This window comes from Psittacula echo (assembly GCF_963264785.1).
Source record: "Psittacula echo genome assembly, chromosome: 1".
Taxonomy (NCBI): domain Eukaryota; kingdom Metazoa; phylum Chordata; class Aves; order Psittaciformes; family Psittacidae; genus Psittacula; species Psittacula echo.
This window is the reverse complement of record NC_137735.1, coordinates 157,990,100-158,013,501: the sequence shown is the minus strand read 5'-3', so window position 1 is coordinate 158,013,501 and position 23,402 is coordinate 157,990,100. Positions and strand designations below refer to the sequence as shown.

Here is a 23,402-nt window from a genome sequence, read left to right as displayed (position 1 = left end):
TCACAGTTCCAGTTGTAACCAACTGGTTGCAAATTTGTCAGAAGAAACATTTTCAAAACACTAACACTTTCAATAGAGCACATTGCTTTGATGCCATTTTCAGTGGGGTAGGTTCTGAGTCTCGAAGCTGAAACTCCAGTCAGAGAAGGTGAAGTGAGTAAGAAAACTTGGAATTTTGGAACTGAAAATGCATATTTGCAAGTAATTTCATGTGTAATTTTGCAAAATTATGCTTTGGTAGAATGAAAATAAGTATTTGATCTTCAAAGACTTCAAAACTCAGTGAAAGGGGTTTTGTTCTTCAGAGAATTCTAGTTCTGACAATACCGCTGTTTTGTTCAACATTGTTTCACTGTGCTCATTTTGCAAATACCTAGACACTGCATTTAGTGTTCCTGAACAGTTTGGATTGTGTGCAGCAGTCGGCACATCACCTTTGAGAGCGTATGGTCTAACAAAATCTGTGACAATCCTTTTGCCACTCCTGGAATTTTCTCTTCTCTTTTTCCAGATTCAGAGTATGCACATCATTATGGGTTTTTATCTGTGTTCAGCTTTGTATTGTTACCAGTGAATGAATTGTGTGAACTGAACTCAGAGTTTAAGAATAAATGTTATATTAAAATTGCAAGTATCTCAGAGGGTGAAAAAGCTTTCTTAAGAGTAAAATTGCTTGTGGACTTAGTATAATATATAATAACAGAAAAAGGTAACAAACTGGTTTTCATATTCACAAGCAATAGGTAATAGTGGGCTTAAATTTCAACAGGGAAAACCTTAGTTAGACTTCAGGAAAAAAAAATAAGGTTAATTAAGCAGTGGAAGTTCCATCATTTAAATATTTTATGGTGTGAATGGAAAAGCATCTGTCAGGAATAGTTGAAGTAAATCTGAAAGGGATGGATTTGATTGCCTCTCAAAAATGCCCCCTTATTGTCTGTGCATCATTTTCTACTGAAGATGCCTGCTGCCTGGATTTACCTAACCTCTTACTGGTTCATAGACCAGTCTCTTTAAAGAATGTTTTATCCTCAGTTCTTACATGCTGCTTGTAGATACTGAGCTCTGTTTCCCTCTAGAGGAGCACAAGGCCGAGTAGAAATTCATGTGCTCATGGTAACATGACTCCAAAAAAGGCAAGTAAATGCCTGCACTAGCTGACCCACTACTATTTATTACTGTATAGTCTCTCCAGATGTAGTTTTCACATAGTCAGATACAGTCCAATAGTTTTGGCTTAACAAGAACATGGGCTGTTGCAGATATCTGGAGCAAAGGAGTGTATTTCTAGCAAACTAACCAGAGGAAGAAAGTATTTTGTCTACTGATACTACCTAACCACCTAAGATTCAGACAGCACTTAAGGGACCAACACCATGATGCCTCTGATGGAAGCTGAAGATAATTTACTGGATGAATCTTCCAAGTGTTTCTCCTTGCTTGCCAGCATCTTCCTAGTGTTGTCCAGATTTATTCACCAGAAAATTGCCTGAAGCCAAGTTGTCATTTCAGCAATGACAGCAGCTGCAGCTGTTGAGAGAGATGAGTGTCAGTGGCATGTTGTTACATCTGTCTGAACCCCTTTGCATCATTTTAATTCACAGTGGACTCAGCAAAATAACTGAAAATGAGGTTACTTTGGATAGATACCTCCATAGCCTGCAAATCAGAGGTAAAGTAGCAGCATTAATGAGGAGAACGGCTGTGGCTACTATAAGGTGAAATTGTGACTGTCAGATCACCTTGCTCCTGTTCTTTGTCATAATAGCAGTCTTTGCAAAGGCCCCTGAGATGTGCAGCCTGTGTCTGCAGGAGACATTGTAATATGCCTATACAGCACGGTGGTTACACCACATGCAGCTGGAGCTTGGAGTTTACTAGTCACTTAGCTGTTTATTCAAGATGAGGATCGTGGAGCTCTGGAATGAGCTGAAGTTCAGTTCAGAGTTAAGTTTGCAGAAATTTTAGGAGTCAAGCTTTCTTTGGGACTATTTAACTGTCAGTAGATTAGACAGAAATGTCCGCGTGCAGGAAACGCTTCTTGCTTCTATTTAGGGGGATATTCCAGAAAGTGTTGGTGGAGTGGTTGTGGCACTCTGCTGTAAAGGCAGCCCTCTAAACCATTGCTCTGGTCTCATATGGAAGCAGTTCTAACTGTAAATAGATATTAGTAACTTAAGCTGAGAAGCCATAAGCAGCCATATGCAGTGCTGCCCCATGTCTCCCTTGTACACAAGTAGCTCCAACAACAAATGTGTTTCACCAGTGCTAGCAGAATGATCCTAAGGAGGCCCTTGGGTCTTTGCACTTCTTCAGTCACTGATCTTAATAGCTGATCACTGCAACTGAAGAAGCAAGAAAGGATGACTCGGGGCCTCAGTCCTGTGTGTTACTGAGCATGCCTGCACATCCTTATGCCCGAGTTGGTCCTAAGTCTGTGGCACACAAGGGCACTCAGCACCTTGCAGGATCAAACCATGGAGTGAACCCTCTCCCCCCACCACCCAACACTTCTAATCAATAATAAAGACAGGAAAAGTGGATTTATTATGAGTACTGATCAAATAACTAGATTTAGAGTAATTGAAGACAGGATCAGACAGATGACTAAGCTTTAATTTCTTTGGGGACTGTTGCTATAGCACAGATTTTATTTACAGTCTCCTGCCAGAAAAAAATCTATTGACTATTTGTGTCAGTTTCTAGTGGACCACAGACTGCTCTAATAGCTGCAGTTGCAACAAGGGATGTGACAAATCCACATTTTGAGATGCACTGAGTACCAAATACTAGAGCTCTTTTTCCCTGGCTAACAACTACAGATGTGTGTCAGTGCAAGACAGGAGCTTGAAAGCACTTAGAGTAGCTACAAGATGAGTGGGAGAGATGTGAACTTAAGATTGTCACTAAAAATCAGCTGACAGCTCAAAAAACAGAGAAGCAGTGTTGCGAGTGTCATGTTTTTAGGCTTATGATACCTTCTCTTTCATTATTTAACAGCATATACAGAAATATGTTTGGGTTGGACTTTAGTCTTATGTTTTTAGGCTTATGATACCTTTTCTTTCATTATTTAACAGCATATACAGAAATATGTTTGGGTTGGACTTTTAGGATTTCTTTCATTACAACTTCTACAGTTACTTTTATCATTCTCTGTTAGCTATTTTAAAGTCATCTTTGTAACAACTACTTGTGATGTCCAGAGAAGATAATTGCAACTGCAGCTGGGCATTAACAGCAGGAGTAATGAAGTCTTGAGAACGACCTCACAGTTTTCATGTGAATGACTTGGCAGTAATATGTCAGGAAAAGAAAAATCAAGAAATATAAAGTAGGTGATCTAAAACATAGGTGTAAAGCAGTCCTAATAGCAGGAATAGAATGGTTGGGCAAATCTGAGTAGAGTGATACCAAGAAAGATTCCTGGGCGTAGTTCTTCACTCTGTTGTAGACAATGAAGTAGCCAGCACAGAAATGACTATCAGTCATTCTGGAAGAAGAGACTGCAATACAAGTTGTCAACTTTGGTGATGTTTTTGTAAAATTGTCCAAAAGAGATAAGGAAGCATTGAATGACAAACACACTTCAGAGTAAAAGAGAAGATGTTGCACATACCATAGTGTCAGCTGCCATTACATTGTTCAGATGGGAGTAACCGATTTATTTATTGATAATGGAGGTGGCTTCTTAATGTATGTGCCGGTGGAAGGTTCTTAATGCTAATATGACAACTCTGCCCACCAGTGCATTAAGTGATCACTCTTCTGGGTGTTGGTCTCCACAACTGTGTAAAGTCAGAGTGAGAAAGCATTGACTTCTGCTTTTACCCTCTGAGGTACGGCTCCATTTTAAAACCATGAAGGTTCAGAGTAGATTTTACCTGGCTGTTTTCTGATAGTGGCCAACAGCAACTATAGGGAAGAGTAGAAGAACATGTAGCATTTTCTCCATGTCACTTTATAAAAACACTTGGTCTTCACCTAGAAACTACCAGCAAATACTGATGACTCATTGTTATGAGATGGGTATTCCCAGACTGAGTTCTGTAAACCTGTTTCCTATATAAGACAATATAATACACATGTTCAGCCAATACAGATTTGGCAGAATATGGGATGTTATGAAATGCTTTGATTTTATTCAAGTTAGTTTTCTCACAAAAGGAGTATTAAGTCGATCTATTTAGATGAACAGAAAGGAAAACCACCAAACTCCATGGCAGAAATGGATTTATTTATAAGTTAAGGAATCAGAAGTTGTCCTTAAATACAAATAATACAGAAGCAAACACAAAACTTGTTCAAAAAAAACCCCAGGAGAATGACTAAGTGAACAAGGTCATGCTGGAATTGTGTGAACAGAAATTACTATTTTCTGTGATCACTCACATTTAAAGTAAAACTAAGCCCTTAGCCCTGCAATTTACAATGCACAGAGAATCTGGAACTCTTGCCCAAAATCATTGATAATCCATCATTTATTATAAATCATATGGTTTTAGTTGTCAACTCTATATTCATATGAAACAGGATAAAATACTATTTTCTGCTGTCTTTCATACATCTGGATTTTCTAATGTTCCTGTGACCATATCAGAATGTTTAAGTGACCCATGTGCCATATGTGAAAATATCTTGAGTACATAAATACACTGAATTTCATTCCAAAGAAGATCTATTCTTCAGGGACTTTCAGCTCAGCATGGGTAAAGAGGTAATTGTGAAGATCAGGAGACTGTGTGAAGAGGTATCTCCCATTTTCCTTAATTCCTGATTGATTTAGATGCCTTAATATCATATTGTTAATTTTCTTAAGCTCTTCTATGTTCTTCTTTTCAGCTATTAGTCTGCTTGATATTTGGTCCATCTTGTTTCTAGTTTGAACTTGAAAAGGAAAATGTACCACATTAAATTGGCAACATTTAAGTCAAGAACGTCATTACCCTCTCTTGCATTCCCATGGGAGTCTGTAGGGAATTATGATGAGTAAAAACATTAAACTGGAAAGCAACTGCAGGGCCTAATGATAAGAAGTTATGTTGCTTATTTAATTGCTTATTTTCTGGTTCATTCAGGTTAGTGCAGAGAAATAAAATCAAATACGGCCCTGAAAAATTTTGCAGTCTTCAGGAGTATATCAATTGCATTGCTGTCCACAGGAAAATGTCTTATGTAGGGGCTGCAGGGTGTTATTTGTAGGCAGCATGCATCTGTATTTTTCTAAACGCAGAATTGCTAAAACACACAGCAGACTACAGCCCCATAGCTGGATTTCCTAATGCATTTAAATTAAAGAAAAAGTCTTGCAAATACTGGCATTTGGAGGCCAGTTTCCCCTGGAACACCAATATGCATAACCACCATGCACACTTCTGGAGCTATTTTTATTTTGGCCTTCTGAAGTTAACAAAATTTACCCATGTTTTGAAGCTTAAGCTGGTAGTGCCAGTGGTAAACAAATCTGTCTGTGGATTGCAAACATAATCTCAGATTATTTGTAACATAATCTGAAACACTGGAAATCAGTTTCAAAACCCATAAGCCTACACCAACCTGAGCCCAAGCAAACTCCTTTAACCCTTGTAAGTAACCTTTTCACTATTACTTCACCAGTTTTCCACTAGAGGGGCACATTGCTCATTTTTCTATACTGAAGCTCCACTTTTAGCAGTTCCCCATGAAATAAATGTGGAATTCAAGTATGAGGTATTTTAATTAGGGTTTTACAATCATGCCACTTAAAATTTCCTTTGTATTCTTTACTTGTCTGACATTCTGTTCTTCGAGTGTTTGTGTGCAAGTCAAGGGTTACAATTTCCTATTCAAAAAGGAAAATGAGGATTTTTGCTATACCCCAGTGAATCCGCTACTATAGGATAAAAGAAATCTTAATTTCACATGGATTCCAATTCATTGAAAATAAACTTGTAAGTTAAAAGAATGCATCTCATACTCTGTTCAATACCATTAGCCCAGAAAAGCCCAAGATGGCAAGGGCTCCATAAAGCAAGGTCACCTGTAGCCATGTGTTTAGCTAAGCCAGCCCAGCTGAAGCAGAGTGGTAGTTTCATCTACAGACTCAATGCTGCATGCCAATTTTGATCCATCTTACCAGTTTTTTTGGTTCTTATGTTTGACATTTTTGTAGTGCCAAACCAATTTCCAGTCAGTATTTAGCTGGCAACCTTCAGGTCCTTATGCAGGTAGCCTGATTTAAGTGTTAGCCTGGATGTAATTCCAGTTGCAGTGAAATGACACCAGTACTGAGTTTTATTTGGAAAGGAATGGAAGGCATGTTGTCAAAGCATCTCACTGCCATACAGTCATCTTTAAAATTCAGTTTCCAGCCAGCATTTTTAGCAGCACAGTATAACCCTGCTGAGCTGAATTCTTCACAGCTGTTGAAGCTCACAAAACCTTTGCACTAAGAAGAAAACTGTGCATTCTAGCTCACAGAGTAGAGGCCTGTGGTTTTGCACCCAGGACCAAGACCCACTGCCTATATCCAGCCAAAGCCTTTGACCGTGCAGATACAGCAGTAAAATGTTGCATGGTAGCATGACATATTTCAGCAGAGTTCTTGTAATTTGCCTTATATTTTCAAGAACCACTGTTTGGTTTACTTACTTATTATGAATATTACAAATGAAACAAGTGCCAAACTGATGATCAAAGTAAGAATGAAGGTGATGAAGAACAAACGCTGGTTTCTGATGTTGCTCCCTGACGTGTTTTCTTCAGTAGGACCAGTGTTCTCTTCCTCATCTATTATGAGATGATAAATTATTTGGTGGTAAGTTTGTCAAGGTTGGTTATGATAAACATGACAAAATGCTTCTAGATTCATGAAGACGATGCAGAATGTATCATAATTCAAATATATTGTAGCTCTTACTGAGTGAAAATATTCTGGTTGCCATGAGAAATCAAAGATAAAAGCCATATAAAACCAGTAGAAGCGTGAGAGCCCATACCTGAAACTGTAAATAAAGAGACTATGAATTAAAATGCTTAAAAGTCTCATGGAATATTTCAGATAACTGGTTTGACGCCTTAGGAGATGTGTCTTAAAAGAATGAACAGTTTTTCCTCTCGTGTTTCTGTTGCCATGTGTGAATTTATTGCTTGTGACAATACTCACAGAGTTACAATGCAATTTATGTAGTAGGTGTTTATAGAGCAGTACTAGAGACATTATCCTGCAAGGGATCACTTAATGAATCCCAGTTGAAATGGAAGATAAGTTCAGGCTTGACAGTGAATCCCTAGCTAAATGCAAGGATTTTCAAGAACGTGATAACTTAAACACTCAGCAGGAGCAGCTAAACCATTAATCTGATCTAAATTACACCATTTTCCATCTTCTTACATTTTTCAGTACAGAGCTTGACATATATATTGGCCTATTGACAGCAGTGATACACAATAAGATCAGCCTTTTCAAATGTCATACATAACTCTTTCTGATGGCCTGTTGTATGTACAGAAAACCACAGAGCATCGCCTATTTTACGTACCTAGCACATGTTGGGATCCATCTGGACAAACATTTAGCTTGTTTAGGTTGTTTAAGGAATCAACTACATAAAGTTTCCCTTCTTCCTGAGTATTGGGCAGGTTAATTTCCAAGGAAGGCCTCTCCATTGTATCTAAAAGAACTAATAATTAAAAAAGTAAATTAAAACATGGATATAGGAAATAACTGGTAACAGTTGGTGTCCTGTTCTAAGGAAATGATGAGCAGCCTTAACAACCTGTAAAATAAATGGATTTGAAGGACCAGCACACTTCCTAGGTCTTGAAGGCAAGGGTAACCTCAGTACATAGCGCTTGTTTATTCTTAGAGATTATTGATAAGATTTTATTTCTGCATTGTGTTCGTGGACATGTGTATACTTATGCATACATATGCTTACATATGTGTGTGGAGAAGGAGAGAAACAGAAAAATGTCTTTGACAGACACCACCATTCATTTGACTTTAGTTATTTTGTTGCATAACCCTTTTGATCTGGTGTGTACTTGGTAGAATGTAGGGTGATATCCTGACCATGGTGAAAGCCAAACCTTCACTGACACTGCCAGGAAGGATATCACTCAGGTCTTCTGCTTAGAATATCACTGTGAAGTTATTATTTGTGGAAAATGGAGCAAAAAATAGTCAAATACGGCTTACTCCACATAGATGATAGTTTTGGACAAATTAAAGCCTGATGGAAAAGCCTTTTTTTTTGGACTATATAATAAATACAGTTCTGAAGGAAGATTATACCTAGAAAAAAAGCAATACCTAAGCAGGCTCCTCTATGAATTGCACACAATGTGACCAGCTTCCTAACATAGTGCTTAAGTTAAAAACCTGAAGTTTGAGGAATAGCCCTAAGTGTTTAGGGAGAAGACCCACTCCTTCCCTCATCAAACCAAATGCAGAAGATTGCTGTAATTCCCCCGGATTGGACCACACAGCCAAGCTTCACTGAGCCTTACTAAGTCTGAACACTAAGTGCTTAAATCCTTCCTGGCAATGGGTCTCATTCACCTAATAGTGGAGATTGACAGGCGCACATGTACACGTTCATATTTCTGTTTAATAGAGTGTAAGGAAAGATTACTGCTTAATCTTTTCCTCTGTTCAGAATTGTTGCTGCAAAATACAAAGATAAGGTGGAAAGCTGGCACAGTACTGGTTCCTCCTACTGAGAGTATGATTTTTAGGTGTCCCAGCAATAATTTCAGGACAGATGGCTGCATCCACTGCCCTTCCACTAGATTGCCACATGGTGCCAGGCAGCAGCCTCTTCGCTATCTCCCCACAAGCACATCCGTGGCCAGCTGCCATCATTAGGAGCCCCGTGTTTCAACAATGGCGCGCTAGGAGTTACCACCTCGTGGCACGGAGGCTTTTGGTTATTTTTAGCTTCCAAAGAGCAGTTGTTTCTCTTGAACATTTTGATTAGCACCTCCCTGCAACTTCAGGGAAGACTCTTCTCAACAGCTTGAGTGGTAATAAACGTGAGTACCTTTGATTCATTAATATTATGTTTCTGCATTCATTATTATTTAAAACTGATTTCCTCACTGTGCATGCAATCACAGTGAAGATGATAACCATTATTAATTCAACAAAGTCTATATTACATTTGTTTGATTCTATTGACATGCCAAACAAAGGAGAGAGGATAGAGACATCAGTGTTACTGGCCAGAAGTATTATTGTCCCAATAACCTGATCTACACACTGGGGTTTTGTGAGTTACTCTGTCTCATACTTTAACCTTGCTTAAAGACTTTTTTCCCCATGTGACTTTTAAATTTCTTCTTAAGCTGTTCTGGTAAAATTAGAATAAGAACATACCAAAAATTCTTCACAGAAAAGAAAGAAGTAAAATCTAAAAGCAATTAAAAAGCAGGAGAGTGAAACATTACTTACAACATAACTACGTTCAGGTAATGTGCCAGTACGGAAGAGATCAGCCAGTGAAAATCACTCGAAGAGCACTTGTTCTGCTGTTCTTTCTCTACTTTTAGGGTCATAGGAAGCTGTCAACCCCAGCAGGACCCATGAAGGCAGCTAAGAAACAGCCTGTCCCTTTCCATCTATATTTAGAGTTCATCTTGGCTAAGTATGCTGACTTCACAGTATCGATCTGTTTATAAAGGAATCAGCACATACACAGTTCTTTTTTATTATATTGGAATCATCATGATAATATCCTATCATGGAAAATGAGAAGGCTTGTTACTGATGATCAATATTTCACTAACCTTTTGGTTTATGATGCCTTTCCAAAACTCATTTGCTTACGCAGAAGAGTCATAGCTACCAGACTGTAGCTATGATTAACCAGTTTGCTATGCAGAAGTGTCATATCTACAGTATTGCAGATGTGAGTACATTAAAGGCATAGGCTAAAAAAACTCAGGGTATTTTCCTCCTCCTCCCCCACACCTTACCAGTTCAGGTGGGGGAGTATTATGGGATGGACTAATTTGTACAACATCGCTAGTTACTTAAAAATCAGATTCTGATGAGCTGTGTTGTGAGCACTGGAAACTGCTCCTTCGCAGACACGTTTTTCTCTCTCTGACGTTGCCAAACGTGATGTTCCAGCACACTGCAATGACAGGCAGCTGACATTCATATGAAAGCATCACAGCTTGAAACAACAATCCCTTTCTGAAGTCATCCTCTAGAATTTCAAATCCTTTTAAGCCGACAAAGTATTTTTCTTCCAGGAAACAAGAGGATCCATCTTCTGACTCACAGCTCCCACCGCAAGCTGACAAGCTTGGCTGCTACCCGGTGCAAGTAACAAGGACCCAGGTCTCTGCAGTCCAGAGGGCAAGGTCTACAAACCTATCAGAGCATACAGGGCAGCAGAGATCCATCCCCCCTCAGCCAGCCTTGGAAACCATCCTGATCTCTGCAGTTGGCAGTGGCAGGGTAGTGGGGGAAAGGGCAACCACGTGCTGGGCCACCAGCCAGAAAGGGCTGTGGAAAGCACTGGAAAACACTGCCAGGACAGGAAGCTATCAAAAGTGCTGCTTTTACATGAGCAAAGGATGCCAAAGGCAGTACCAGCAGCCAGGGTAGAGACCACCAGGCTTGTGGGAACACTTGGGCTGGGGAAACAAAGATAGCTTCATATAGCCCAGGGATCAAAAGTTACTTCTCTGCTTGCATGACAAATACTGACAGTACATGTTGATAATAGCAGAGACCTCAGCTGAAGGCCTTGTTGTAATGTATAGAATCAGTTATGTAAGCCAAACAAGTTCATACATAATACATTATTTCAGTGAATAAAAAGAAACAACAGGTTAGAAGGTACAGCTCATTGGCATGTATGGAGTTTCTGGAATAGCTTCTGCTATAATCAGAAACTTAAAAAAAATCCCAAACCAAAACACCCTTATCAGAGCAAGCAGTAATTTTTAGAGGGTGGGGTTGTTTTGGGGTGTGAGGTTCACTTCCTCTGCTGATAACTTGACTTACACTTTTAAGAATGTTTAACAAGCACTTTTACTTACAGATCTTCTGGTTCAGAAGCTTCAGCTAGCTGGGATTTAGTGTCTTTTTTACATTACAGCTCCCCATCCTTATGACAAGACAGCTCTCGGGTATTGGCACACTTCAGTGTTCTAGAGCCAGAAACCAAGGGTAGGAGTAGTTTTTAACATGTCAAAAGTAGGGCAGCTGGAATGGCTCCGGTAAGATAAGGGAGAAGGTGTTGTGCAGTACCAGAACTAGAAAACATTTCACCATGAGAAATGTGATGACAAGTCTACAGTAGGCTGTTGTGCAGACCCTGTGTAGATCAGACACCTTCAAAACTCAGCAAGGCAGCTACTAAAGCATGGAGACTAACCCAACCACATTGCTGAATGGGCAAATAAACCCATCTGTTTCAGCCTTTTGGTGTTGCTAGTGTTAACTTTTCGTTCATGTAGTAATCACTTTTACACAGAAAGCAAGCAACAAGAAACAATTTTATTCCAAAAATTAAACTTCCAATTTCAGAGCACAAGAATCTTGGGTTTATTTTACATTGAGGCAAGTATTTGTCATTTAGTACTTCACTGTAAGTGAAGGTAATGGAACTTCATTGGATAGTCACACTATGCAGAAATTTGTCTACCTGCCAGCCAGAGGAGTTTAAAAAGTTACTAAATTAACTTCACGCGACCAAGTTCATCTTTTAAGATTAGCACATTCTTACCAGAACATTTGGCCAATGAACTCATTTAGTTTGCCTTGATATGAAGTAAGGAATCCCATCTGACACGTGGCATTCGACTGCAGTTATCCACCTCACTGAACAGTTCAGTAACAGCATATTCAGACTTTGGAGAAAGTTGCATCTAATGCAAATGTTACAACGTACCCCTGCACCCCATCTTACACCCATCTATGTACAGCGTATATGCAACTAAGCAACAACATGCATTGTATTTACAGACTTTATACAACATCTCTGTGCGCAAGTGCAAACTGACTACAGAAATAAAAAGATCATTTAAAGGTTAAAAATACATTTCAATTATGAATACTGAAAGCCATGGAAAAGGAGATCTAGAAAAACTCCCCCACATCTGCTCTTTTATCACGACATTTACTTCTAGCCTTTGTCCGAGCCTTGAATGCTGCAGAGTTGTACAAGTGCTACAAAATAAAAGGAAAACATTAATTGCAGATATTAAAAAGCTTATGTACATTGGTTTTCATCTTAAAAAACCAGCCTGAAATAAATTCTTATTAATCTTTGAACAAACTAGTAGGCCTTCTGGAATTTATAGTATAGTATTTGTGCACCAAAGACAGATTCATTTTAATATACACACATTTAAAAGAAACTTGGATTGCGTAAGAAAGGCTGAGCTAGGAGCAATCCTGAAGCCCGTCAGTCCTGAACATCACACAGAGGCACAACGTCTGCCCCCATGTTAAACTTGGCAGCACCATTTCACAAATGGTTTGTACAGGGTAAGTACCTTTACAACCAACAGAAAAAAGCCATCATCCTGCCAGTGTCCCCTTCACACTGCGAAGTTTGGGACTGTCTTCATTAAGACTTGGTTTCTGCAGCTTCCTGTAGGTCCCTGCCCAAAATCCTACAGCTTTCCTTAGAGCCCTAAGTTCCACATGCACAGAGCATGAATCTGATACCAGTCAGCAACCACATCAACCCCTCCAGACCTCCTTGGGAGAAAAAGCAGTAGCAGACACATGCTCAGTGGAAGAGCTAAAGTAGGAGCTTGAAGACACCCACAAAAGCAAGGTTTGGTTTCATTCAGGATAATACAGGACACTTAGTTCTAAAGTGACACCTTAAATATGCAGCTTCTCAACCACATTATTGGAATACCATTTAATTCAGCAGAAATCTATTAATGTATCAACATTAAAGTGCAAGAACCTACCCTTTCAAAACGGGATATCTTCATTGTTTTAAGAGCTGCAGCATCTAGCATTACTGGTGGACCAAGCTCAAACACATTCCGAAGAAAGTCATTTGACTAAACAAGAAACACATCAAACAATCAGTTTCTCCCCTGATTATCAAGTCTCCAAAGATGACTACTGTTAAATATCAAGTACTACAGTAAGAAATTGCAGCAATTTGACACAGATCTTAGTAACTTTTGCAATTAAGCCAGGGAACACATCTTCCTTTAATCAGAAAAAGGCTAAGAACTACAACTGCCCTGACTGAAACAGGTACCCCCCATGGATTTTTTTGTCCTTGAAAATGAAGACACTGTTCTGTGACACCCTCTATGCAAGATTAGGCAGCAGGACAGACCTGTATGGTTCCACAACACAGCAATTTTAAAGTATCTGGCTGTAAATGTATTTTTAAAATCTGAAGAAGCTGTCACATGCCTGGGCTCCCTCAGTCACCTTGAAAATCAGCTGGCACTGCCCTGAAGATTTTAACACCCCATGACTATCATAGCAATTTCGGTGCATATACCCCAAGCTACAATTCCTGTTTCTGTTACCTATCTGAACAGATGACTAGTGAACAAATAAGGACTTATTCTTTCCCTTCTGGAATGCTGTCATCATTGGGCTGCAAGTTGTGTTCATCACTTTAGACTAAAATTTTGAATTCCTTTCTACAGGCTTGACCAGGAAGGGTGGAGGCGTGCAGCTCTTTAACAGCCAGTCAACTACACCACTGCTGAAAGACAGCACAGATTCAGGAAAACCCCTGAAGCTAAGAAGGTATTCAGCTTGAATATCTTACTTCTTAGAGAAGTCTTTCAGTTGCTAACCCACAGCAAACTCAGGCTACAACTCAGAAAAAGCTCTCTCTAGTTCATTTTGTAAGTGCTGTATTTTAACAATTCTAATGCAAAGCTCATCATTTCATCAAGTTCTACTCATGACTTCATAATTCAGACCGAATTGCTACAAAGCCAGACAGAGAACAACAGTCTGAGCATGTATCAAACAGCAGCTCACCTGCAAATGATATTGCATCCCCGACCCCAGAATATCCTTGAAGGTATCGTAAGTTTGTTTTTTAACCCAGCAGTCAATATACATACGCTCAGGTCCAAACTTAACCATCTCTGTAGGAAAGTCACGCTCCTATCCAAAATTAAAGGAAACAACATATATAATTTTAATAACCCTCCAAATAATACATGTATATAAACACTGTATTTATTCATAAACTGATGAGTTTAACCTAAAGTTAAATCTCAGGTAAGACTTGAAGCTGATATTCTTCAAGTCAGAAAGCATTTTAAAGAAAGAACACTTGACTTTCGTCTTTAAAGTGAGTTTAAGAATTGGACTCCAGAATCTCCAGAAAAGCCAGTTCCGAGTTCAGCAGTGACCTTGACTTCAGTGTGTAAACCTCATTTAGTCCCCACCTTTCAAGTGCTGTGAGCTACATTTGTGACAATGGAATGTAACAAGTGCTAATAAGTGACTCGGACTCTTCTACAGGCAGATCTCAAAAGTGACTCCAAATCTCTTCAAAGCCTTCTCCTTAGCTTCCGAGATGTCAACTGTTCTGAATGTCAACTAATATTTAGTTGGTCTTACCAATACAACTACATAAGAAACAATTAACTGACAAGTAAAAAACCAAAAATCTAGTGAGAGGTGTAAAATAACAACCCACTGAAATGACAGAAATGTGACATTTGAGTGAAGCCTTTAAGACACGTTGCTAACCAGAAATTTTGAAAGTCCTGCTTTGCATATTGTTCCCTTAATTTGGATATGGAAAACCAAAAGATTACAGCACAAAAATTAGGACAATGACAATCCACATTTCCCCTACCCTCCTCCTTTGACCCCTGACAGAGATGCCAGTTGGAAATGTATTTTACTACCAAGTTGTTCTTCGTTTATTATGCACAGCAGTTCAGTAGCAGATTCTAGAATGAAACTTTTCACAGAATTCAGGACACTGATTTGGATGTCCTACAAGGTCTTCTATGAAAAATAAATCTGCTCATGGTATAAGAATTTAGTATTTACAGGGAAATGCTTAACCTTCTTGAAAGAAACATGGAGTCAAGCTTGAAGTAAAATAAAAACTTACATGAAATATAATTACTTTTTTAGAAACGCAGAATAAAGTAAGTAGTCAGAATTTGAAATCTCATTTAAATTAATTTGTTCCTGTTGCTCTTACTGAAACAGCAATTTGTACACTGCATGGTTAAGATCCAGACACTTAAAGAAAGACAAAAGAATCACCTCAACAGCTCGTAGAACATCTCTGAAAACAGATCGCTGCTTTCTCTTATCTACTTTGGCTCGGTGCTTGTTTCCATCAGTAGCCAGAGCTCTTAGTTTTTCTGTTAGAAGTTCCATATCTTCATAAAAGAAATCCTAGTGAAAGAAAGAGAACACAACAAAACACTTTAGCTTCTGGCCTCAACATCTTCCCCTGCAAATAGGAAAATGGATCTCTCCAAATTCTGGGCACGTAGACCTCTACAACCTATTACTTCGTTCTTTAAGGAGACTGAGATGGCACTAACTTCCTGCTGGTCCATTTGCAGCATTTAAACCAGTAAGAACAAAGTCACAGTATCCACTTTACCAAGTAGGACACCATCAAACTCTATCCTGGTAGCCAGAGCCAGTATTTTGTTTTTTTTTTTTTAATCTGAATGTCAACTGACCAGGCTGAGTTTACTGCACGCTTTTTGAAAGACACTGGTTGAAGGCAAAACACAGTAAACATTTGTAATCTGTGCTGACTGTTAAGGATCCAAAGAGAATACTTTGCAACCATTACAGGGGCATTTCCTCAATAGAATCCAAGATATTTTTGGTGAATGCATGCCTCGTTCATTAATGCATTTTAAGGTTTTAGTTACTTGCAGTTTCCATCTCTCTGTTATCTTTCAAAGTTGGCTTCCACAGCCAAGAGACCCAAACCCCTACTGTGTGCAATTATACATAAATCTCAGCATATTGCTTCAGATTATGCAGTGTTAAGTGTGTCACGTATCCTGACTCAACTGGAGTTAGCATTTCACTTTCTGGCAAAATCCAGCTTGTTCAAGATAGAAGCCATTCAGGCAACTCTCCCAAACTGTGCCATGGGAGAGTAAGGAGAGGCTGTTTCCTTCACTGCTGTCAATAAAACAGTTCAAAAATCAGTAAGACATATTGGAGAACGTAAAGGCATGTTTAGCTATGCAACTCCTGTCCTTTCAAAATCTTCCCCCTTAAATTGACTGACTAGTCCCAACTGACTAAAATTGTCACAAACGCTATGAAACCATCATGAGATACTAATTCTGCTTTTCAAGGTACCTAAATAAGGATACGGAAAACACAATACTGGAAGTCAACATGATTTCTACTGAAGAACATATTTTTAGCTGTGAGTGCAGAACTGTGCAGATTTCGAATCACTGGAACTTGACTGCTCAAGTATCTAATGAGTTTTAGCCTGGAATCTCTCCAGGGTTTTTGGTTTTGGGTGGGTTTTTTTTGTTGGTTGGTTTTTTTTTGTTATTTGCTTTTTTTTTTTTAAAGCTGGCACTGGATTTAGATTTTAAAGCTTACATGCTACACTTCTAATTGCTCTTCAGTACTGTTTGATGTATTTTGTTATACTGGTCCTGTTTTGCAATGTGGAAATTGGTATAAAAATGCTAGCTAAATAGCTGTGAATCACTGCTATACCCACTTAGATTTGGGCAGGCTCACTATAAAGAACATAAGCCAGGGAATTATCTGCCACTTGTTGAAATCTAGGGTGCTATGCAGCGCAGGTTAAGTAATTTGCCTTATCATCCCAGTGCAAGAAAACGGAGCTGCTGACATCTACTTACAGCATCTGTTTCCCGTGCTAGTTCAAACAGAAGGGCTAGTGTTTCTCCAGCAGCTATTCTCATGTTGAGATCATCACAAGACAGCAGACTTGGAAGTTTATGCAAGTGCCTAAGGACAAAGTCACATTTCATTAAGATGTACGCTTTGTTGACCCTGCTTCACTGCATATAAAAAGTCATTAGAGATTTTTTTTTCCAGGATAGACACTCACGTTTCAATTTTCTTCTTCACTTCATTCATTGGACAAATGGTCAACAACAGTGTCCATGCTAAGAGAGCACTGATGTGAAGCACAGTGTTATGTGTACTTGATACACCATTAGTGTCTCTATCTCTCTGATAGGCCTTTGTGAAGATGTTTTCCAAGCACTCCATAGTAGAGTACAGCTCCTGAACAGGGGAAAAAACGTAATGGCACTGGTTTAAGATACATGCATTTTCATATTGTCAATGCACTAAAAAGAATACAAAAAAAAGTATTAATCCTCACCGTAATGTCATCAGTGACAATGAAACAGCAAATCCCTAAGCAGGTTGCACACTAGACACAAAAGAAAAAAAAACATCAGTATTTGACATTAACCTTACTGTTGACAAAACTTTGACCTTTGAAATTTAACATCCAGAGTAATCGAAACTTGAGATTAAGACCGTAGCAGAGTACAAGTCTTCAACACCGTTTAATTCAGCCACTTTGCAGTAGTTAGCTCATAGTTCCTTTCTACTCTCAGGATGATTTTACAACAGATGCTACTCACAAGCCTTTACTTTTCATGCTGTTTTAGTTAATATAATTTACATAAAGCGACACGTAGCACTCCTTTCACCCAATTATTTTAAAGCCCACTGGGATCAAGCTAGCAGAAACTATGTTGCTAATTAGTAACAAACAAATATTTATTCACATTTGTGTGAAAGTACTTTCCCTTTTCTGCTCTCTGTTATAATTAAATGGCATGAAAACACTGGACTTCAAGAGCCATTACTGGAAACTTCCAACTATTGCTGCGAGGTCCCACTCATCTCTTCCCTATCCCCCATATGCTACTCTGTGTTCTCCTACAAAGAGTAAGACAGAAGTGTTTGAAAGTGATGTTTGCACTAACCAAACAGGACTCAAAACTACACTTGAAACAGGAGAAGCTTCAGTAGCTTTTGTTTGCTTGCAGAAATAACTGCTGTTGAACTAAGACTTCCTCCTCTTCCAGCTGATAGTATCTATTGTAACACAGCTGGAGGACAACAGAAGTAGCCAACTACACAATAATAAAGGCAAACTGGAGAGTATTAGTTATAACTCTAAAGTTTAAGAAAATATTAGCAAGAGCTTCAGACTGTCTTCAGTCACTATTTCAAGTATACCGCTGATGCACAGGTGAGGTGACTGGGCAAAATACTTTGGTAGGACAAATGTATCAAGTTCCTTCTAGATATGCTATATGTTATCATATGTAAATACGTTTGCATAAGTAACATTCCTCTGCAGTTAAAGAAGTTAAAATTAATACAAGAAGGATATAACAGTCAGTGGGAAAACTTTCTTTTTTTTTCTCCTATAGGCCTTCTACATCAGCCCTCAGAACTGCAGTAAGGAGACTGCAACATAAGTGAGTGAAGACACTTGACACAAAAGTACTAGATCTAACAGTTCTTTCATGAAATTCCTAGGTTGAAGAAGAGGATGACATTCAACCTTTATGTGGAACTTCCTAGGTCAGTGAGAACTACTATGGCTCATTCAGAGCGTATCTTAACATTCTGAGTTTACACTTGTGTAATAGCCTTTAGTCTGGATTACACAATAGTGAGCTGATCAAAAACTGCCCTCTGTCCCTGCCTGGCAAATAAACATTTCATACTTACAGCCTGTCTGGCTTGTATGCTCGCTGTTCCATCACAGACAATCTTCTTTAGAACTGGACCAAGGGTCTTAAAAATCTCTTCACTTTCAATTCCTGACCCCATCTGCACACACAGAAGACATGCCAGTCCAGCAGCTGCACATTGTTCATCGCTCTTACCTAGAGATTAACATATATGATGAGTGATCACTTTGTGCATTGCTTCCATCCTTTAACCCTTTAAAAATAATAGTCTGAAAACTTGCAAAAGGAAATGTAGAAGCCAACAGACAGAAGATAATTTAAGTTAATTTTCTAGGTGTAAAATGTGACATCTAAATGAAAAAAGAAAAAGGAATGTTACATAACTAAATTATTAAGCACTGAAAAGTACTAGAAAAGCCTCGCAGTCTTGATTCCTTTGAAACAACGAGCTATTTGAAACAATGAGCTATTTCGTAAGGATTATTGCCTTCTAATAGCAAGCATGTTAATTACCTTTCTTTATGCAGCGTTCAATGCTATCAGTTAGCGTCATTCTCCTTTCCATGACAAATTCATAGAGTATTTTAGAAGAAAAAGCATTTTTCAGACTTTCAAGAGCTGCTTGTCTTGTCTTTGCACTGTTAGAAGAGAGAAGGAGGACATCCTAAAATCAGCATACATCAGTTAAAGCTCAGCCTTTGTTTTTTACGGTAGCTTCTTCTATTGGTTACAGTCAAATACAGTAACTCACACAAGCACCATCAAGTACCAGATGCTACAAATTGCCTCCTTCCTCAAGGATAGACTTAAGATTGGAGATAGAATTCACAAGAGTATACCAGGCTAGAAATAAAGTCCCTCTACTTCAAGCTATTAGGAAAGGGAAGTCTGACTCTCACTTATCCAAAAACTATGGAGGCAAAAAGGTCTTTTCAGATCCAGAAGAAAAGCAGTCCTCCCCAGCATGAAATAATTGTCATTTCAGTAAGCATATAAAGAAGTTTGATACGTATTTCTCTTATCATAACAGAGGAAACCAGTAAGCAATATATGAATGTTTCTTCAAAGCACACTATACCTCTTGTCCAATGTAAGATCAATAAATCCCTTCAATTTGTATTCTAAGTCTTCTTGAGTGGCTTCTTCATCAATTTCAGGCCCTAATCCAGAGAAAATAATTTAGTTCTATGCATTTTATTAGCGGACAGAGTAGTATCCAACAGTTAATATTTTTAATTCTAATAAAAAAATCAGCTTACCATAGACAACCACTACAGAATGGTGTTATACCTACAACAAACTGCCCCTTAAAATAATTTTATAAAAACTGATCTATTGATACATCTGTGGTGTTTCTATACCTGCTTCTTAGATATGCCAGGAATGAACAAGGAAGCTAATCAGCTCTTACGTAAATTTGCTACAACTGACACCCATGAGCCAACCCTGTCAGCAGCACATTTTCATGCAATACACTACACCTACCCCTGAAATAGAGCAGGGTGCTCACTGTTAATACAGTGAGTAACTACTCTCTAAGCAGCCTGTCCCATCTGCCATTGCTTCAGATGTCTCTGCAACAGCAGCTCAGTTAAGAGTAGCAAGTATTCACAGTGAAGCCTCTCTGCCTTAAGCTACTGTAGGAGGCTTTTAAGTCCCTTCCTCCCAAAAAATGACATAAAAGCAGCCCAGGTTACAGAGACGGTAGAAGACAAGGAATAAATCTACTTCAAAACAGGCAAATCTTTCCATCTCAAATTCTTCTGCAGTTCTTACATCTCAACTATGTGTTATGAAAATCAATGCCTTATAATTTACCTGAAAATTCTTATTGTCTCCAAAAGTTAGTCTTGCATAATTTTAAAAGAAAAAAGCCTAATAGTTTCAGGAGAGGCTCATGAAACCTGGAGTATATTCTTGCCAAACAAAAACAACAGCCACTAAATCAACAATCATGCCATTATTGTGCTACTGCTACTTACAGTCTAGTACATAAACTGCTAAGTCAATTAAGATTTTATGGTTTTGAACAGATGAATAGATATAAAAGAAAAATATACCATCCTCAGTGAAGCTAGCAGGATCACTGAAGCCACTGCAGTGGCTCATAGTTTCAATTGAAGCATCTTCATCACTAAAAGGCTGCACACTTCTGGGCTGACCGCCTTCAGGAAAGATAAATACAATAGTTTGGTCATTTTCTCATATAGAAAAGGCATATCTGAATACCAAAAGTAGAATGCAACCCTCCCAACACACTCACTTTTCCTGACCCATTCATGGAAAGCACATATTCTTCCTCTGATGGTTCTTTTACTCCTGCCTGACCTGAAGATTTAGTTGGCTCTGTTCTGGAAGATCATTTTCAATGTACTGGTAGAATTCCTAACTCTAAATTTAGGATTCTTCTACAATCAACTTCAAGTTAATGCAATTCCCTGTGACAGTGCTTTAAAAACAGCTCTATATTAATTTAACTGTTAGGAAAAGCTACATAAAAATTGCTATATAATCTATTTTTCAATTTTGAAAGACTTCAAGCCAGGGTAAGTTATACATCACCCAGTTCACTGCAGGATTTACGTGATTAAGTGTAGTATGTGCAGGATCAGCAATGTCTAACCCTATATCCAGCTGAATTGCAAATACAAGCCAGAGCATCAAATGCTTCAACAGGGGAGAAACGTTTTCCCCTCTCAGGACCAAGAAGGCCTCAGTTCAGTAACTTCAGTCTTTTTAAAGAAAGTGGTATTATTTTTACCAATGCTCATCTCTACAACTTTTCATACCTGTATCTTATCATTACAAGATTAAGAGTTGGAGGAGTTCGACCTGAGAATACTGTAATTTCAACCGCTGTCCTAGTCTAGCCCTCAACTTGCATCTACTAAGGTTGATTAGCAAAATAGTTTCACTGCTATTTCTCCAATAGCTCCCAAATGACATTTACAAACCCTGGGATTCTGCTCTTCCACCTATTTTTTGTGGTTCAATTGATTCCAAATTACTTAAAAAGGCAGTGCAAAGTGCTTGCCAGCTTCGGACAGGTTTCCTGACTACCAAAACCCCCGAAAACCCCATTTTCACCTAGAGAGAATCAACCTCAAGTTGATCACTGTCCAAGTTAAATTCGTACTCTAGAAGTTTTGCAGCTCTTAGTCATAAACCATCTACTTGTACCACTGATCATAACCTTTGATGCTTCCTGTAGTTACAACGGAAAATACTAGCCAATGCATGGATGAAGAAACTTGTAAGCTCAGAGCCCTGGCACGGCCACTTTCTTGCTTCCAGCCCTTCACAAACTAAAACAAAAGCAGCTGCAGAAAGACCCAGTGAATTGCTCATTTCCTAAACATTTGATACTAGAAACACATTCTGCTCACAGCTACGGTAGGCTGAAGTGGAAGTTCTCACCACCCCACAAAACCTTTGTTCTGCCCTGGCATCAGCACCGTGGCAGCATGGATTCCAGATGGTATGAACACACTTTCTTCTATAATATCCCCTTTGAGGCTAAGAAGATACGTTGTTTTTTTGCTTTCAAGGACCCTGCAGCCTTTCAGAGCACAATACGCTGACATGGAGCCACATGAGGGACTCCGGAATGGCAGCACCAGCTGTTCTCCCGCCCCGGAAGGGCCCACGCTGCCGGCGAGGCAGCAACGCTGACACCGAAGGCTGTGCGTGCCGAGGACGCGCTCCAGCCCCCCGTGCGCCCGGCCTCCCCGTCCGCAGCCCGGCTCCCCGTGCTGCCGTAGGGCCGCCGGCCAGGAGGCACCCGCGACCGCGGCTGTCGGGAGGCCCCGGCGGGCCCGGCGCCGGCCGCTGTCCTCAGGGCGCCGCTGGCCGCCGGTGGCGCCAGGCACAGCCGCCGGCCACCGCCTCCCCAGGGCCGCCCGCGCCGCCGGGCGCATGCGCGCAAGCGGCGTGAGGTGGCGGTTTCGGGGTCGGCTACTGTCACCCCGGCGGCGCCGCCCGGGCCGTGCCGTGCTCCAGCTCCGTCGAGCCCAGCGGCCGCGCCCGCCCGTCCTGCCTCTTCCCCACTGGTCCTGTAGGGAGCCGGGGAGCAGTCGGCCAAGGCGGCCCATCCGGCTGCAGCCCCTCACTCCGGCAAAGGCCGCCTCCCTTCCCCCGACAGCGGCCACGGGAAACGGCGGGTGAACTCCCCGCCCGGCAAGGCCGCCTTCCCCGAGCCCCCGCCACCTGGCCACACTCACCGGCCCCGCGCTGGTGGTTGCTCCCCCGCTTCTTAGGCTTAGGCATGGTCGCAGCGGCGCTCGGCTCGGCTCCCGCGGCCCCTCTCCGGGTCTCCGTCTCTCTGCTCCCCCCCGCCCGGGAATCAGCGACAATCAGCCGATGGAAGAGCAGGATCGCTTTTTACTCCAACGCCTCTGCGAGGTTGACTTCGCGGTCCGGGGCAGCGGGGGTGATTGGCGAAAGCAAGCAGAGGATGAAACAGCGGCGAAGGCAGAAATCCCCGTGGAGGCCCGTGAGCGGAGTCGATGCATCTTTCTCCTCTCAGACACCTGGGGCTAAAGGCGCGGAGCGTGCTCCGGCGCCGCTTTTATAGCCGGCCGGGCTGCGGGGGCGGGGCCAGGAGGCGAGCCGTTGCCTCCACCAATGGCCGGGCGTTCCGACGCGCGCGGGTGACTCGTTGCGTGAGCCCGTGACGCGACCGCGCTGCCGCCCAGCGGCGGGAAGGGGGGCGTCATTGGCGCTTGGCGCGCCATGCCGCAGTGCATGCTGGGAGC

The 23,402-nt window shown here is 40.5% G+C and overlaps 2 protein-coding genes across 5 annotated transcripts; both read right to left on the bottom strand.

The window, feature by feature from the left end:
- Positions 1-4,216: 4,216 nt before the first annotated feature.
- LSMEM1 (leucine rich single-pass membrane protein 1) lies at positions 4,217-11,332 on the bottom strand. 2 transcript variants are annotated; one of them, XM_080612026.1, is made up of 4 exons: positions 9,434-11,332; positions 7,521-7,661; positions 6,631-6,768; positions 4,217-4,887 (listed from the first exon to the last, which is right to left on the bottom strand). In XM_080612026.1, exons 2-4 carry the CDS (start codon positions 7,645-7,647, stop codon positions 4,679-4,681), a joined length of 474 nt encoding a protein of 157 aa, XP_080468152.1. In that variant the 5' UTR covers positions 7,648-7,661; positions 9,434-11,332; the 3' UTR covers positions 4,217-4,678. The 2 variants fall into 2 exon arrangements, with proteins under 2 accessions (XP_080468152.1, XP_080468153.1); XM_080612027.1 differs by having other exon boundaries at positions 11,035-11,332.
- Positions 11,333-11,474: 142 nt separating this feature from the next.
- IFRD1 (interferon related developmental regulator 1) lies at positions 11,475-23,178 on the bottom strand. Of its 3 annotated transcripts, XM_080612021.1 has the most exons (12): positions 22,869-23,178; positions 20,709-20,813; positions 19,727-19,808; positions 19,162-19,286; positions 18,686-18,843; positions 17,313-17,363; positions 17,034-17,212; positions 16,822-16,930; positions 15,227-15,361; positions 13,973-14,101; positions 12,925-13,020; positions 11,475-12,166 (listed from the first exon to the last, which is right to left on the bottom strand). In XM_080612021.1, exons 1-12 carry the CDS (start codon positions 22,912-22,914, stop codon positions 12,077-12,079), a joined length of 1,305 nt encoding a protein of 434 aa, XP_080468147.1. In that variant the 5' UTR covers positions 22,915-23,178; the 3' UTR covers positions 11,475-12,076. The 3 variants fall into 3 exon arrangements, with proteins under 3 accessions (XP_080468147.1, XP_080468149.1, XP_080468148.1); XM_080612023.1 differs by lacking the exon at positions 12,925-13,020; XM_080612022.1 differs by lacking the exon at positions 17,313-17,363.
- Between the last annotated feature and the right edge of the window lie 224 nt (positions 23,179-23,402).

What these genes read in the sequence shown, in the direction of transcription:
- LSMEM1 (XM_080612026.1), bottom strand. Translation starts at nt 7,647, where the DNA reads ATGGAGAGGCCTTCCTTGGAAATTAACCTGCCCAATACTCAGGAAGAA. An exon ending in TGGATCCCAACATGTGCTAG is followed by an intron (nt 6,769 to 7,520) that starts GTACGTAAAATA and finishes ATCTCATAATAG; the next exon opens with ATGAGGAAGAGAACACTGGT. An exon ending in ATTTGTAATATTCATAATAA is followed by an intron (nt 4,888 to 6,630) that starts GTAAGTAAACCA and finishes TTCCTTTTCAAG; the next exon opens with TTCAAACTAGAAACAAGATG.
- IFRD1 (XM_080612021.1), bottom strand. Translation starts at nt 22,914, where the DNA reads ATGCCTAAGCCTAAGAAGCGGGGGAGCAACCACCAGCGCGGGGCCG. An exon ending in TAGCACGGGAAACAGATGCT is followed by an intron (nt 15,362 to 16,821) that starts GTAAGTAGATGT and finishes TTCTTTCACTAG; the next exon opens with GATTTCTTTTATGAAGATAT. An exon ending in GGATGCAATATCATTTGCAG is followed by an intron (nt 13,021 to 13,972) that starts GTGAGCTGCTGT and finishes TTTCTTGTTTAG; the next exon opens with TCAAATGACTTTCTTCGGAA.